The sequence below is a fragment of the Mastigoproctus giganteus genome, chromosome 11 (genome assembly GCF_048544385.1).
Source record: "Mastigoproctus giganteus isolate SK-2022 chromosome 11, ASM4854438v1, whole genome shotgun sequence".
NCBI classification, from domain to species: Eukaryota; Metazoa; Arthropoda; class Arachnida; order Uropygi; family Thelyphonidae; genus Mastigoproctus; species Mastigoproctus giganteus.
In genome coordinates, this window is record NC_143585.1 from 40,884,650 (window position 1) to 40,899,815 (window position 15,166).

At 37.6% G+C, this 15,166-nt stretch overlaps 1 protein-coding gene across 1 annotated transcript in view; it reads left to right on the top strand.

Moving 5' to 3' along the window:
- The window catches only part of LOC150077941 (adipose-secreted signaling protein), a 69,443-nt gene that overhangs the window by 11,412 nt on the left and 42,865 nt on the right, over nt 1–15,166 (top strand). Inside the window, exon 2 of the mRNA XM_090384857.1 lies at nt 11,633–11,733. Within this exon, the coding sequence (XP_090240983.1) occupies nt 11,688–11,733 (46 nt within the window). The 5' untranslated portion in view covers nt 11,633–11,687. The remainder of the gene's footprint in view (nt 1–11,632; nt 11,734–15,166) is intronic.

Consider the following 15,166-nt stretch of genomic DNA (forward strand, 5'->3'; position numbering starts at 1 on the left):
TGGGAAGAACGTACAGGAGTGGTAGCAAGTGCAGTAACAGTTAGATGACGCCCTTCCAAAATGGACTTGTAGCCCGTCATCCTAAGAAGAAGCCCCTCCTCACACAAAAAATGAAAAAGGCCGATAATTTGGTGTAAGGAGCATGTCAAATGGACCCCCAAGCGGTTAAAAAAAAAGAAGGTAGTTATTTTCTCGGATGAGAAGAAATTCAACCTGCATGGATCTGATGGGAGACAAACAACTTGTTGCAGACAGGTGAAGAATACCATCCAGACTATGGTGTCTACAATGAAATTCACTACCGGCCAAATGATATGGGGATGCATTTTGTATCGTGGAGTAGGTCACCTGCAGTTTATAAAAGGTTCCGTAAATGCCAATGGATATCTGGCTATATTGGAAGGCAAATTGCTGCCAAGTAACTGCACCTTTCAGGACTGCTCTGCTCCTTGTCATCGGGCGAAAAGGGTAAGTAGGCACTTCTTTAGCTTCTTTCTGCATTACAGGTTTTGACAGTAATGTTGTTTACATTTGTTACAGGTGAAAAAATGGTTGGAAGAACTGTCCATTACAACTCTTAGCTGGCCAGGAAACAGCCAGGACCTGAATTCTATAGAGAACCGTTGGCATCGTGTTGGCAACCTATAGGCAACTGTTGGCAAAGAAACCAAAGACCCTTCTTGAACTTCAGGAAGCCATAATTCGTGTTTGGAACCACGAACTATCAGTTGATTATCTTCAGAAATTGATCTTGTTAATGCCTCAACGGTGTGCTGCTGTCATCAGGGCCAGAGGCAGTTCAACTAAATATTGGTTTGCACCTGGTGAACTTTTCATTTTATTTTCCATTTAAAATGATAAACTGAAGCAAATTGAGAGCTTCTGATAACATTTCAGCCATAATTGTCGTGTTTATCAAAACTGTTGTATATAGGTTGCAAATGCTCATTTTGGAATATTTTGAGAGTACCTGTCAAATATTACTTAGCTTTGCCTTAACTATTAATAAATATCTTTTGTTTATATTTCTATTTATGATGCTAGTCATTAATGTAACATACCATCGCGAAAAAGGGTTAGAAATGTGAAATTCTTAGGTGATGCACTTTCTTTGAACACCAGTGTATATATGAAGGTGGTTCAATAAAGAATCACCCTGACCTAGCTGCAAAGGTGCTAGCCTGTTAATTCTTGGCATAGGTTTTAGTCCTTCTCTACATAGCCACCATGCAGATTTACACATTTTTCCCATCGATGGATGAGGCTATGGATACAGTTTTTGTAGAAGTGGTAATGTAGGTCTTTGAACCATGACTCTGTTGCAGAAATGAGTGTCTTGTCGTCAGGGAAGTGGGTCCCTCAAAGAAATGATTTGAGGGAAGGAAACAAGAAGTCTGATGGTGCAAGATCAGGTGAGTAGGCTGGATGAGGCAGTATTTCATATCCACAAGTGGCTGCTTGTGTTATTGCAATTTCAGAAGTGTGAACTGGAGCATTGTCTTGAAGCATTCTCACACCTTTGGACAGCCTGCCATGCCTACATGTTTTGATTTGCTCCCGTAATTTTGTGAGTAAGTTGGCATAATAGGCACCTGTAATTGTTCTAGCTTTCGGCAGGTAATCAGTCGTTATTACGCCTTTCTCATTCCAAAACACTGTCAGCAAGTCCTTTCCTGCTGATGCTTGTACCCTTGCCTTCTTTGGTGGTGGGGAACCATGATGTCGCCATTCCATGGACTGCTTTTTACTTTCAGGGTTGAAATAGTGTATCCAACTTTCATCCTGAGTGATTAGACGAGAGAAAAAGTCTTCCTAATTTTTTTTGGCACAGAGCTAACAACTCTTGCGATTTCTGTTGTCGATCAGCCTTCTGGAAACCAGTCAATAATCAGGGAATCCATCTTGCACTCAATTTCTGTAAATGAAGCTGGTCGTGAAGGACTGTTTCAACAGAGCCCACACTAATCTTGACCTCCTGGGACAATTCACGCACAGATATCTGGTGATCTTCCATGATTAACGACTCCACTTTTCTGATCGTCCTGTCATCGGTGGATGAATGGGGACGACCTGGAATGGGCTCAGATTCTACCGATGTCCGACCACACCTAAACTGTCTATGGCATTGCTTCACAATGCCATAGGATGGGGCTTCATCCTATGGCATTGTGATGGGGCTTCATCCTATGAGCAGTCATCTCTTAATTTCTTTAGGAGATTTCCCCTTCAAGAACAGATACCAGATTAAAACTCTGGCTTCAATTTTGTCCATGATACTACTTCATCACACATTCAGCTCTGTAAGAGAAAAACAACTTAAGACATGACTGAAATTTTAGATCTTTAGTACAGAGATATATATGATTGTACACACAAAATATCATGAATCTGCAGTATGTGGAAGTAGGTGAGGGTGATTCTTTATTGAACCACCTTTATGAGGTGAATTAATAGGTCTGCTAAAAAGTGCGAAGATGGAAGTGTAAATTACACAAAATTCCGTAACTAATAGATAGTAGAAATTGAAGATATTGTAGGTGTGATAAAGAGAGAAAGAATGTGAATATCTTATATGTTATAAAAAAATAAGCAAAATAATAGGCTGAAATAAAAAGCCAATTAGAGAGAAGGGAACTGTGTAAAGCAAAAAATGATCAAGGAAAAATGATTAAAGAGCAAATATAAAATTAGAATCTGATGTTAGCTAAAAGTAAATATTGATACGTGATCAGATATTTCATCAGAGGACTACACCTGACCATGTATCAAGAACTGCATTTCTATACTTGTTCATACCTGTGGAAGAAAAGCAAATTTAAGAATAAAACTGAATGAGATCAAAAAGGGGGTAAAGCAGTATAACTTTCACAAAATATGGACAAGATAGTCCCAGTGCAGTGTATGCTTTATAACAAAATAAATTAAGGCAAATTAAGAAGTAATAAAAAATAAAAAAAGTGGTAATAAAATAAAAATAAGTGTTTACGGTGCATTTTTGCATCTAGTTTCCTAGATGCAAAAATAAGAGGATGATAATTCCAGGGGCTCACATCTGGTGAGTATGGGCTTGGCACACCCAGGGTCCTGAGCTGGATATCATCATTCTTCTCTTGGTGATTCCTTTCTACTCTCTCTCTCTCTCTCTCTCTCTCACACACACACACACACACACACACACACACACACACACACACACACACAGAGGGTAACTTGGAAATTTTTTTTGGCTGGTACAGCATAAGCCTCAGGCTTCCTTGCACAATATGGCTAATAATAACTATAATGTGATTTATAATAAAATTAAGCGGTTATAAGCAAATGACTTTTTTTTTTTTTGACAAATTTTTTTTTTTGGCTGGTGCAGCATAAGCCGTAGGCTTCCTTGCACCATGTGGCCATTACTAATCCTAATAATTTATTTATAAACAAGCTAAAAAGGCCATGTATGAAACTGATTCTTCAAACAATGAAATTGCTATGCACCCTTTTAAACAGTATTAAACTGTGATATTTCATCAGCAAATGCATGCTGAATCTAATTAAAAATGCCTTAATGAATAGCTTTAATAAAAAGTGATTGGATAGTTTACCACTTATGTGTACTGCATTATAAATTACTTATTGAAATTAATTTTGATACACTAATAGAACATTCTGCTTCATGAACTTTTTTTTTTAAATATATCTTTGACTGGTTAAATGTAGAATTTCGAGATATATGCTATGATTTAAAGTTTACAGGCATCGCTCGAGTTATGTGGTTAATGTGTTCCTGGAAATAATTGCATAAACATGAAAACTTCAAAATCATATGCTATGATTTAAAGTTTACAGGCATCGCTCGAGTTATGTGGTTAATGTGTTCCTGGAAATAATTGCATAAACATGAAAACTTCAAAATGATCTTCAGAATTGTTGGAAAATACCTATAGAATGAATAATGAAGTTGGCAAATTACTTGAGCAGAAAAAGATGGCATCGAAAAGTTAGAGCAGTAAAAAGTACTGAAGCGTATAACAGCTACAAACTGATCTGTAATAATGCCACCGAAAAGGTTAGGCTGGCAAAGGCAGATTATGAGAAATCCCTGGCAAAGAGAGCAAAGAGGGGGGTTAAGGAATTCTTCACATATATAAATGCAAAGAAGAGGAGGACAGACCAGATGGACCCTTTTGTAATGGACGTGGGATAGAATTTGGCTACAGTGTGAGGAAGAAGACCTTAAAAATTTCATTTTAAAAGGATTTCTACATACCATGTAAAAAAGGCCTAGATTGATTCAAATCTAGGCCTTCTTTACATGGTGTGGAAGGACAACAGTCATAACCACTATGTGACCTTCCATGTGTTATGTTCAAAATGCATTATGTGCCACCTAGGGGCAGATCCAGAATCTACTGTAATCAATTTACCTTCCCCATCCCATCATTTATCTGTGCCTAGCACCACCAAATTGTAATTTTCTGTTTTATACCTCAGGATGACCAATACAAAAACATATTTGGTAGTCATATGGGCTTGAATCACAGTCATTCAGATGTGTATACTTCTCTATTCTCAATTAACCACTCTTTACCGCTGCTGCTTTGCTAATACTTAGAAGAACTTCATGCTAAATGCTTATAGGTTCTCATCGTTTGAAACGTGGATCATAATTTCTGGTAATGATAGTGGAATTTAAATTGTATGCCAATGCTTTCCAAACCTCTTTTTGACTCTGAGACACTTTATGTCTAAACAATAAGTTGATATCCCACTCTTTTTTTGTTTCTTATCTTTTAGTTGATGGTAAATGAAATAAAACTTTGTTTCAGGCCAAAAACACGTAAACAAGAGTAAGAGAGAGAGAGAAAATGTGTGTTATCGGACACAAGCTTAAACCAAGGCTATTTGAAATAAACTAGGCCCTTTATTAGCTTTCAGAGAGAAAGAATTTGTCCAGAGCTCATTGACCTCCAAGTATGAATCAGATTAACAAATGTTATACATTTTTTTGTTACTAATCTATAATTGTATTTTGTTCAATGATATCAATATATGCAGTGAAAAGAAATCAGAGCCAAAACAGTGCTGATATAATACCAAAATTTGGTGACATCCTTTGGAAAGCTCTGGTGTATATGTTTAACTTCATTTCTTATTTTTCAAACCAGTTGTATAATTTTGTTTTACATTATTATTATTATTATTATTTTTTTCACATCAATAGGCAGGCCACTAACAATTGGTAATCAGGCACACATTGGCCACCCCTGGTCTGACCTAACCAAGTATGCCAATTAGGTTGAATTACCTAAAATACATTACACTAATTGTTATGGACAATAACATTTGCTGTCTGGTTGTTATAATGCATCTGATGTTATAATGGAGAAACATTTTGCTGTGATTTTGCTGATAGAACCTTGCCATATTTGTTTTGCAAAATATTTTTATGTATACTTTTTAATTTCAGTAATATTTAAAATACCTTTTTAAACTTAGAACATCACTAGGTATGGTGAGCAAATTTTGAGTGCTTCCCCTAATCAGCCTTAACAAAATAAGGTTAAAATGCCTTTAATATAATAGATTCATTAATTTAAAATGCATATTATTTTTATATAAACATAGTACTTTGTTTGTAGCCTTTTATTATCTCAATAATTATGTCATTTGTTTAGGGCAGTGTTTCTCAACTTTTTTTTAATTATTGCCCCCTAAAGGGCTATTTTAGATCATTTTTTTTTTTCCTAATCACCAAGAAAATACTTTATACTTACTCTTTTTATTCAATGGGATCTCAGAGCCTGATGCTTCTTAGCTAAAAGTTCAATGTTCAGTATGATGTTAGTAAATTTATTTCTAATGTCCCCTCTTGAACATATAATCAATTCTGTTTCTTTCCTTTGTTAATATTTTCTTTACTGAACTAAAACCACTTTCAACCATATAAGACATTGGAAAACAAAGAAGTACTTTGGCCATTTCAGACCACATTGTTGGGTGAAGAAGTTTATTCTTTTTGATCCCCACAACTCAGCCATTTCACATTTTTCGAATTTATATTTGCATTATTCTTTACATTTTAATTCAATGAGTTCTTGAATTTTTTTTGCTAGCAGACTAGATTTTTGAAAAATCCAAGGCTTTTGAAACTTCACTAAGTTTTTGAAAAATCCAAGCCATATAGTATATGTTGTTTTTGTGTTTGCTGATCTCCTTGGCTAAATCTGTGCCTCCTTTGCTTTCTAAAAAACTAATTATCATATCAAAAAGGTTTATAAATCTTGTTAGACAGTTTCCTTTAGAAAGCTATCTGACTTCTGCATGTAAAAGAAGCCTCACATACTGTTCTTCATTATCAACACAAAATTTTCTGAAAAGGTGATGGTATTTGCCATGTGACTCTATTTTATTGATGGTTTCAATAACTGTACTGAGAGATGTATAAAGAACTGGACTAATATTGTTTCCAACCAGATGATGTTGGTGCACAATGCAGTTTATTGCAAGAACTATTGCACATGGAACACTACTGTACAAATTAGAGCAGTATGGCATTAAGGGCAAGTTGCTACAATGGATGAAAGGATGGCTGAGTGAGAGAAGACAGAGTGGTAATCAATGGATACTGCTCTTCGTGGACTAATGTTATTAGTGGAGTCCACCAGGGTTCGCCGTTGGGCCCAATGTTGTTTGATGTATTTATAAATGATATCGACGAAGGTATATCAGGGTTAATGTCTAAGTTTCCAGATGATACAAAAGTTGACAGGGTTGTTAATGACAGTGAAGATAGTATACTACTGCAACAGGATCTAGAAAAGTTGAGCTGAGAGGTGTGTAACTGAAGTTTAACATTGACAAATGTAAAGTGCTGCATATGGGTAGCAGTAACCCCAGAGTAACATACCAACTGTGTAGTACTACGCTCAGGGTAGTAGAGAATGAAAAGGACCTGGGGGTAATCGTGCAGTCACTTATGAAGTTTTTTGAGCAGTGCAGACAGGTTGCAAGGGTAGCAATGAATGGCGTCTTGTCAGTGATATGCAGAAATTTTGCTAGCAGGAATAGGGAGGTGATTGTCCTCTTGTATAAGGCAGTGGTCAGGCCAAACCTTGAGTATTGCATACATGTCTGGAGGCCTCATTTTACAAAGGATGTAGAGCTGCTGGAATGAGTACAGAGAAGGGCAGCGAGATTGGTGAGTGGAACAAAGGGTTGCTGTTACATTAGCATTAGCAAAGGCACATGATGCAAGAAAGCAAGCTTATATAGCATCAGCCAAAAAAAAAAAAAAAAAACCCCTTATTTCACTCATCCACTTGCTCCAAATGTTTGTCAAGTTCTGCCTTGAATCTATTTAAGCTATCAACTTCTACAACGACAGGTGGAAATTTGTTCCAGCAATCAACCATCCGCTGGCTTAAGGCAAACGTCCACACATCTATCCTACAACAGTCTTTCCTTAATTTGAATTTATGCCCTCTCAGGCGATTATTCTGAGCAAGAGGAAGAATCCTATCTGCATTGAGCATGCTCAAACCATTCAAGGCTTTATACACCTCAATCAGATCGCCTCGCAGGTGCCTAGTCTCCAGACACTGTAATTTGCAAAACTTAAGCCTTTCTTTGTAAGAGCAACCCTTTGTTCCCTTCACCAGTCTTGTTGCCCTTCTCTGTACTCGTTTTATCAACTCTACATCCTTCCTAAAATGAGGCTTCCAGACCTGTATGCAGTACTCAAGGTGTGGCCTGACCACTGTCTTATACAAGGGGATAATCGCCTCCTTATCCCTGCTAGAAAAATTCCTGTATATCATTGTCAAGACACCATGAGCTACTCTTGCAGACCGTCTGCACTGCTCAGAAAACTTCATATCTGCCTGCACAATTATCCCCAGGTTCTTTTCATTCTCTACCACTGTCAGTGTTGTACCACATAGTTGATATGCTATTCTGGGATTACTGCTTCCCATATGTAGTACTTTACATTTGTCAATGTTAAACTTCATTTGCCACCTCTCAGCCCATCTGCTCAACTTTTCTAAATACTGTTGCAGCAGTGTACTGTCAATAGTGTCATTAACAACCCTGCCAACCTTCGTATTGTCTGCAAACTTGGACATTAAGTCTGATATACCATCATCAATATCATTTATAAATGCAGAAAACAACAATGGACCCAACACTGAACCCTGAGGGACTCCACTAATAACAGTCCACGAAGAGCAGCGTCAATTGATTACCACTCTGTCTTCTCCCACTCAACCACCCTTTTATCCATAGCAGCAATTTGCCTCCAATGCCACACTGCTCCAATTTGTGCAGCAGTCTTCTGTGTGCAACAGTATCAAAGGCTTTTCTAAGATCCAAATATATGATATCAAAGTTATTCTTTGCATCCAGTTCCTTTGTGACTACATCATAGTATCCAATCAAATTAGTCAGACAAGACTTCCCCTTAACAAACCCATGCTGTGTCCAAACTATAACTGAAGTCTTGTTTAGATGATCCTGCAATGCTTCTTTAACCAGTGCCTCCATTAATTTCTCTGGAACGGAAGTTAAACTAACAGGTCTGTAATTACCTATGTTTCCCTTTGATCCTCCTTTGTGGATTGGGGTCACATTTGCACATCTCCAGTCCATGGGTATCTCCCCTGAGTCCAGGGAAGCTCTCATAATTATGGCTAAGGGTTTGCTTACTTCCTTTGCCACCTTCTTTAATATAACTGGATAGATGCCATCCATTCCAGGTGCCTTTCTTGTGTTTATCTTCAACAGTTTCTCCTCCACTTTACTCTCAGTTATTACAAGATTATCTAGCTTACTGCCAGAGTTGAATACACCTCTGGCATTCCCCTCCCCGAATAACTCCTCATGTGTGAATGTCGATGCAAAATATTCATTTAGTTTGTTACCAAGGACTTTAGTTCTGCAAATTGCAGCGTCTGGAGACTAGGCACCTGCAAGGTGATCTAATTAAGGTGTATAATGCCTTGAATGGTTTGAACAAGCTCAATGCTGATGGGATTCTTTCTCTTGCTCAGATTACTCACCTGCAAGGACATAAATTGAAATTGAGGAAAGACAATTGTAGAAGAGATGTGCGGAAATTTGCCTTTAGCCAGTGGGTGGTTGATAGTTGGAACAAACTTCCATCTGTTGTAGTGTAAGTTGAAAAATTAAATAAGTTCAAGGCAGAACTAGACAAGCATTTGGAGTGAATGGAATGGTGAAATGGGAAGGGTTTTTTTTTTTTTTTTGGCTGATGCTATATAAGCTTGCTTTCTTGCATCATATGCCTCTGCTAATGCTAACTTTGAGACATACTTCCTTCAGGTGGGCTAGAAAACTTTTGTCTTACTACCATTGAGGTAACAGCATCAGTGGCACAGTGTACCAAATTTTCTAATGATACTTGTTTTTCATCAAAGTTTCTATAGATTATACAAACAATATCTCTTCTTGCAATATACAGTCATCATCAAAATAATGAATGTATGCCATTAAAAGGGTCTTATTGTCAGTAACTGTTTATTCATCAATCTGAATAGAAAATTTTCATTATCAGTTTGTCAATTAACTGCTCTTCAATGTTAACTGCCATCTCATCGATTTGGCTTTGAATTGAATCACCAATTGAATTACCATTGATCAATGGTAATTATAAGCATATAAAATACTGGAGGGATTTTTATGCATTGCTGTTGAAATTAGTCTCTAATGCAGGTCGTATAACAGTCTCAGCAACTGTATGAGCACTATCAGTTTTTGTAATGATTTCTGCAATTTTATAAGACACAGTCATTCCATCGTCATTTGTTTGCATGTTCTTCTTAAATAAGGAAGTAACAGTGATACATTGATCAAAATTCTGTTTTAAATTTTTAAAATATACAATCTATTTATCAATTTTATCAGGATGTTTCCTTTTTAAGTGATCTAAAAGTTTTGATGCTTTCATAGCCTCATTTGAAAAAGAACTATTATGCATAAGACACATAGGCTGTCTTGATTCGAATGGGCTTTCAATAAAACTATAAACTAGATATTCATCCAGATACTAAACACTTTCTTTTCAGCACTTGACACGATTGATGATGGGATGAATAACTACAAAGAATTAAATAATAAAATATAAACTATTTTTATTTAACTGTCATAGCCCATGTTACTCACAAAAGCACTGTTGATCAAAAATAAACTTCCACAAGGAAACAATAAAACAATACTAATTGTCACTTAGGAAGTAGAAACAATAGACTGAAACATTTCCTCATTCCATCCATGCCTCATATTGACCAATGAAACAAAAGAATAAATAAATAGACCACACTCACCATGCCAGGGTCATAGCTGTCGGAAAGGCATAAACAACAAGGATTGTGGAGATATTATCTCTGGAAGCACTTAGGCATTTAATGCCTATTAAAAGCAAAGGTGGTTGAATTAAATTATGCCACTATCTTCCTTTTATCAAAATTTCTCATTCACTCCTAATATAATATACCTATATGTTAAAAATCAGTTATCTCAGGGGGAAAAGAAAACCCAATGAGAGAAATTCAGTATTAAGGAATAAGATGTCGTCGGGTAAAGTTGAACTTTGGAGGGCCACATGTAATCCCATTATTTTTTTTTGCCACCCAAAAACCAATTTTTGCCCCTATTGAGAATCCCTGGTTTAGAGCAATAGCTTCAGGTTATGAAGAAGTTAACTAACATATGTTCGTGCAATGGCATCATGTCTATACGTAGCCAACAACTAAGTGGTTACAAAGTGGTATCATTTAAGTATATCTCATATTATGAATACCTTCGCGAGTTACCACGATATTGCACTGCCTCAAGTAAGTAACGCTTCACGAATGGAGAAGACTACTGTTCCTTATTCTCTGCGGATACTACCACTCATACGGCACTGTTTCAGAGCTTATTGGCTCTTCATTTGTGGTGGGCAGGTACCCTGGTGTTGTTGTGATGACAACTCAGTAAAGTGGGAACTGCCTGTACTTAATTAGTTGTTGGGCCGACCGGGCTAGCCGAGTGGGTAAAGTACCTGCCCGGCAACCCAAAGGTCGCGGGTTCGATTCCCGCCTCGGGCTTGGATCACTGTACTGCAAAAACCTTTGGAGGTGCAATATGGCCACAGAAGCCGATGCGCCAACAACTACCAAATCAAAAAAAAAAAAAAAAAAATTAGTTGTTGGCTACATATAGACGTGATGCCATTGCACAAACTTATACGTTAGTTACCTTCTTTTTAACATGAGGCTATTGCCCTAAACGAATTATTAATTACTGTACACCATCATCATTGCAACACCAGGATATCTGCCCACCCACCAACGTAGAGCCAATAAGCTCTGAAACGGTGCCGTACGGGTGCTGGTATCTGCCGAGAATAAGTAACAGTAGTCTTCTCCATTGGTGAAGCATTACTTATTTGACGCAGTGGAATATCGTGGTAACTTGTGAAGGTATTCACGATATGAGATATACTTAAATATGCCACTTTGTAACTGCTTAGTTGTTGGCTACGTATAGACATGATGCCATTGCACAAACTTATACATTATTATCTCTTAATATTTTCTCTTCCTAAGTAAAGTTTCTAAAGTAATGCCATTATTGTTAAATGCAGGTATTACGACATAATAAATTGGAGCAAATAGAAGCATATTCTATGAAATTTCATTATGGAAAGAGAATGGAACTCATCAGTAAAACCTACCAAATCATCTGGTAAGTTGAAATTCTAAGTTTATTTTTCTGCTATTATTTGTTATCTTTTTAGCCCGGCCTTCGCATTTTTAGAACTTAAACAGGCATGGAAGACACAGAAATCTAATCGTTAGAAGTTTTTGATGGCCACATATGAATATTTCTCATTAAAAAAAAGTATTGTTGCTACTTTAGTCATCAACTGGGTGTGTTGGTGTTTAACCAAAAATATATGCTGTATATATATTTTTGTTTATATGACATAAATGTGTTATATATCAAAAACAAAAGAAGTTAAAAAGTTCTTTTAGAGTGATGAATATGTGACTTTTAATATTTCTTTATCATTATGATTTATCTTTTAATTTGCAACATTAGTTATATTAAAATGCAAGATGAATTTTACTGATGTTAAAGTTAGACATAAAATAAAATAAAACCTCTTACTGTTGGTGTGCACAAGTACTCGAATGTGCCTGTTTGCTTGCTTTTTTCTTTTAAATGATCAATACTATTAAAAATGCTTTTAATTAAAAAAAATACTTAAACAATTGAATTACGATCTGGCTGAAATTGTGTAATTATAACTCTGTAGTTTCCAATTAGAAAAGATCCCACTATTGGTTGGGTGTACTAATTAAAATCTTTTAGCTGGGTTCCTTCATGACAGCATGCTAGGTTTGCTACTTGGCACTTGTATAAGAAATGTGGCTTCAAATTTTGTTGAAGATTGGGGAAATTCTTGAGGGTATCTTCATTCAAGTCTATAATAAACTGATCCCGGATCGGAGGGACCCACATACCACATGAGTGGCCCACGAGCACACTTTTACAGATATAATACACCATGGTTATATTTGTTGTTCTGGTCCTTGAGGTTGTCACAGACATTCTCTCAGATATGCCAGAAAAGCTGTACTTGCTATCTGGGAGTCTAAAACGCTGATGGAACTGATATTTCGGTGACATTCAAGTCAAAGTGGACCCAATTTCGGCGAAGTCCGGATGGTCTGTGACAGCCAAATCCTCTGCTTGCACCTTCATGATGGTGGGACTGTTAGTAACCCTGGGTATAACCTCCATGCTCATGCAGAGTGTGGGTATGTTGGTTCACACCTGGGTGACCACCCAGGTGTGAACCAACATAAGCAGGGGTTGAGGTGTGGCGCCTACACCACATGGAGGAATGCCACCCCTCTGTGTTACCAGGCAATACTAGGTGATAGACGACTCTCATCAACCGGTGAAATACCACCACTTTGCTAATTGGATGCTTGAAGTGGTGGAACCCAAGTTTAGTCTCCAGAGCTAAGTTCTGGTCAACCCTTCCCCATCTCTTCCATCATGGAGAATGACTGATGACTTTTGAGGTTATGAACATCATGGCGAGATCCAATCTTCCTTACATTTCGAGAGTACAGCTCTAAAACGGTATTCACAGGCCGGCCGCTAGTTAGTACACTGGACCGAACCTTGTGGTAACTCTTTAGGTGGCTTCTGGATGAGCTAGTGTATAATCTTGCTACCTCTACTCTGCCAGATAGTGACTGGAGGGAGTTTGAGTAGTGTGTGTGTGTGTGTGTGCGCGGGGTCATTGTCGAGGCCACGTTATGTCAAGGACCTGGGTATATTCTTAGCACGTGTATGCCATATCCAAAAATTTCATTACTTCATACAGCATGTCCCCCCCCCACTTTTTCTTACTATCGAATACACCATGAATTGGCAAACTAATAGAGCAAACTTATCTCCGAAAAGATCTAAACCTCCCAAACACTTCCTAGTTCATTTCACAAATATACATGGGCTCAATTCTAATCTCAGCGATGTTCATTTCCACTTGCAGTCTGCCAAACCCCATGTACTTTTTCTGACAGAATCTCAGTTATCAGTTGATTCGACCACTGCTCATCTTAGATGCACAAATTATTCGCTGTATGATTACTTTCGCCTCAAAGGTGGTACTTGTGCATATGTCCATTCTGATATTAACTGTCAGAGACTTGGTAATTTGGAATCTTCTGTGGCTTAAATTGTCTCTACCTCATTGTGTCAAATTCATCTGTTGTCTCTACTGTTCACCCAACTCCACTAATCACTTGGAGCTCTTTGACTTCCTCTCTTTGCAACTTGACTTTCTCCAGTCCAACTTTCCCAACAGTGAGGTAATTTTCCCTGGTGATTTTAATGTTCAGAACTTCAGCTAGCTTCCGTTTTCTGGTCACATCGACCCAGCTGGTCGAGATGCTGAGGCTTTTGCAATTACTAATGACCTTGCACAAATTGTTCATTTACCTACAAGAATACCAGACAATCCTAACCATACAGCCAACATGCTTGATCTTTTTCTCACAAACAACCCTTCTAAGTAAGATCCTTTAGGCACCTTAGATCACAACTTGGTAATTGTCTCTTCTCCAATGGAGCGTTGATCTCGTGACTATTCCCAACCTCGTATTGTTTGGCAATACAAGAATGCAAAATGGGATGACCTGCAAGATTTCTTTTCTTCTTTTTCTTGGTCGGAATACTGTTTGAAAACTTCTGATAACCTTTGCTCAGATCGTGTCAGTGAAATTATTCTTGTAGGAATGGAATCCTTTATTCCACACTCCACTTTAAAATCTCATCCTTTATTTAAACCTTGGTTTTCCAATAAATGGGCTAAGGCTGTTCAAGAGAAGATTGTTGCATATCGTAATTGACTTGTTTCTATTTCTTCAATTTCATTTTCTGCCTACACCTTAGCTCGCAACAATTGTAAAGCAGTTATTAATCAGTCCAAACTAGATTTTGAACAGGCTAAGAGTAGAAAACTTGCATTTTGCCCTAATGGTAGCTGAGCATTCTGGTCTCTTGCCAAAGCTATTGGCCGCAACTTTTGCCCTTCTCTGCTCCTACCTCTGTCAAAACCAGATGGTTCTGTTGTCACTTCAGCCAAGGATAAAACCGACCTAGTATCCCATTTTTCTTCCAACTCCTATATCAGTGATCTTCGTAAAACACATCCCACCATTCCTAAAATGCTCCATTCAATGCCTCCTGTGGTCTTCCGTCAAAAGGATGTCATAAGGATTTTGACGAATCTTGATGCTAAAGCCCCAGGTATTGATGGTATTTCTCCACTTGTTCTCAGAACCTGTGCTCCTGAACTTACTCCTGTTCTTTGCCGCCTTTTTTCACGGTGTTTTTCCTTCTGTTCGAAGTTTGCTCATATTCAGCCAGTTCCTAAAAAGGGTGGCAAATTCCTCCCATCAAATTATCATCCCATTGCAATTACTTCTACTCTTTCTAAAGTAATGGAGAAATCAATTAACTGCCAACTCTTAAACTACCTAGCAACCATCCATCTGATCAATGATCGCCAGTATGTATTACGTCAGTGTCGATCCACTGGAGATATTCTGGCTTGTGTTACCCATTTATGGACAAATTCAATGGAAAAGTTAGATGA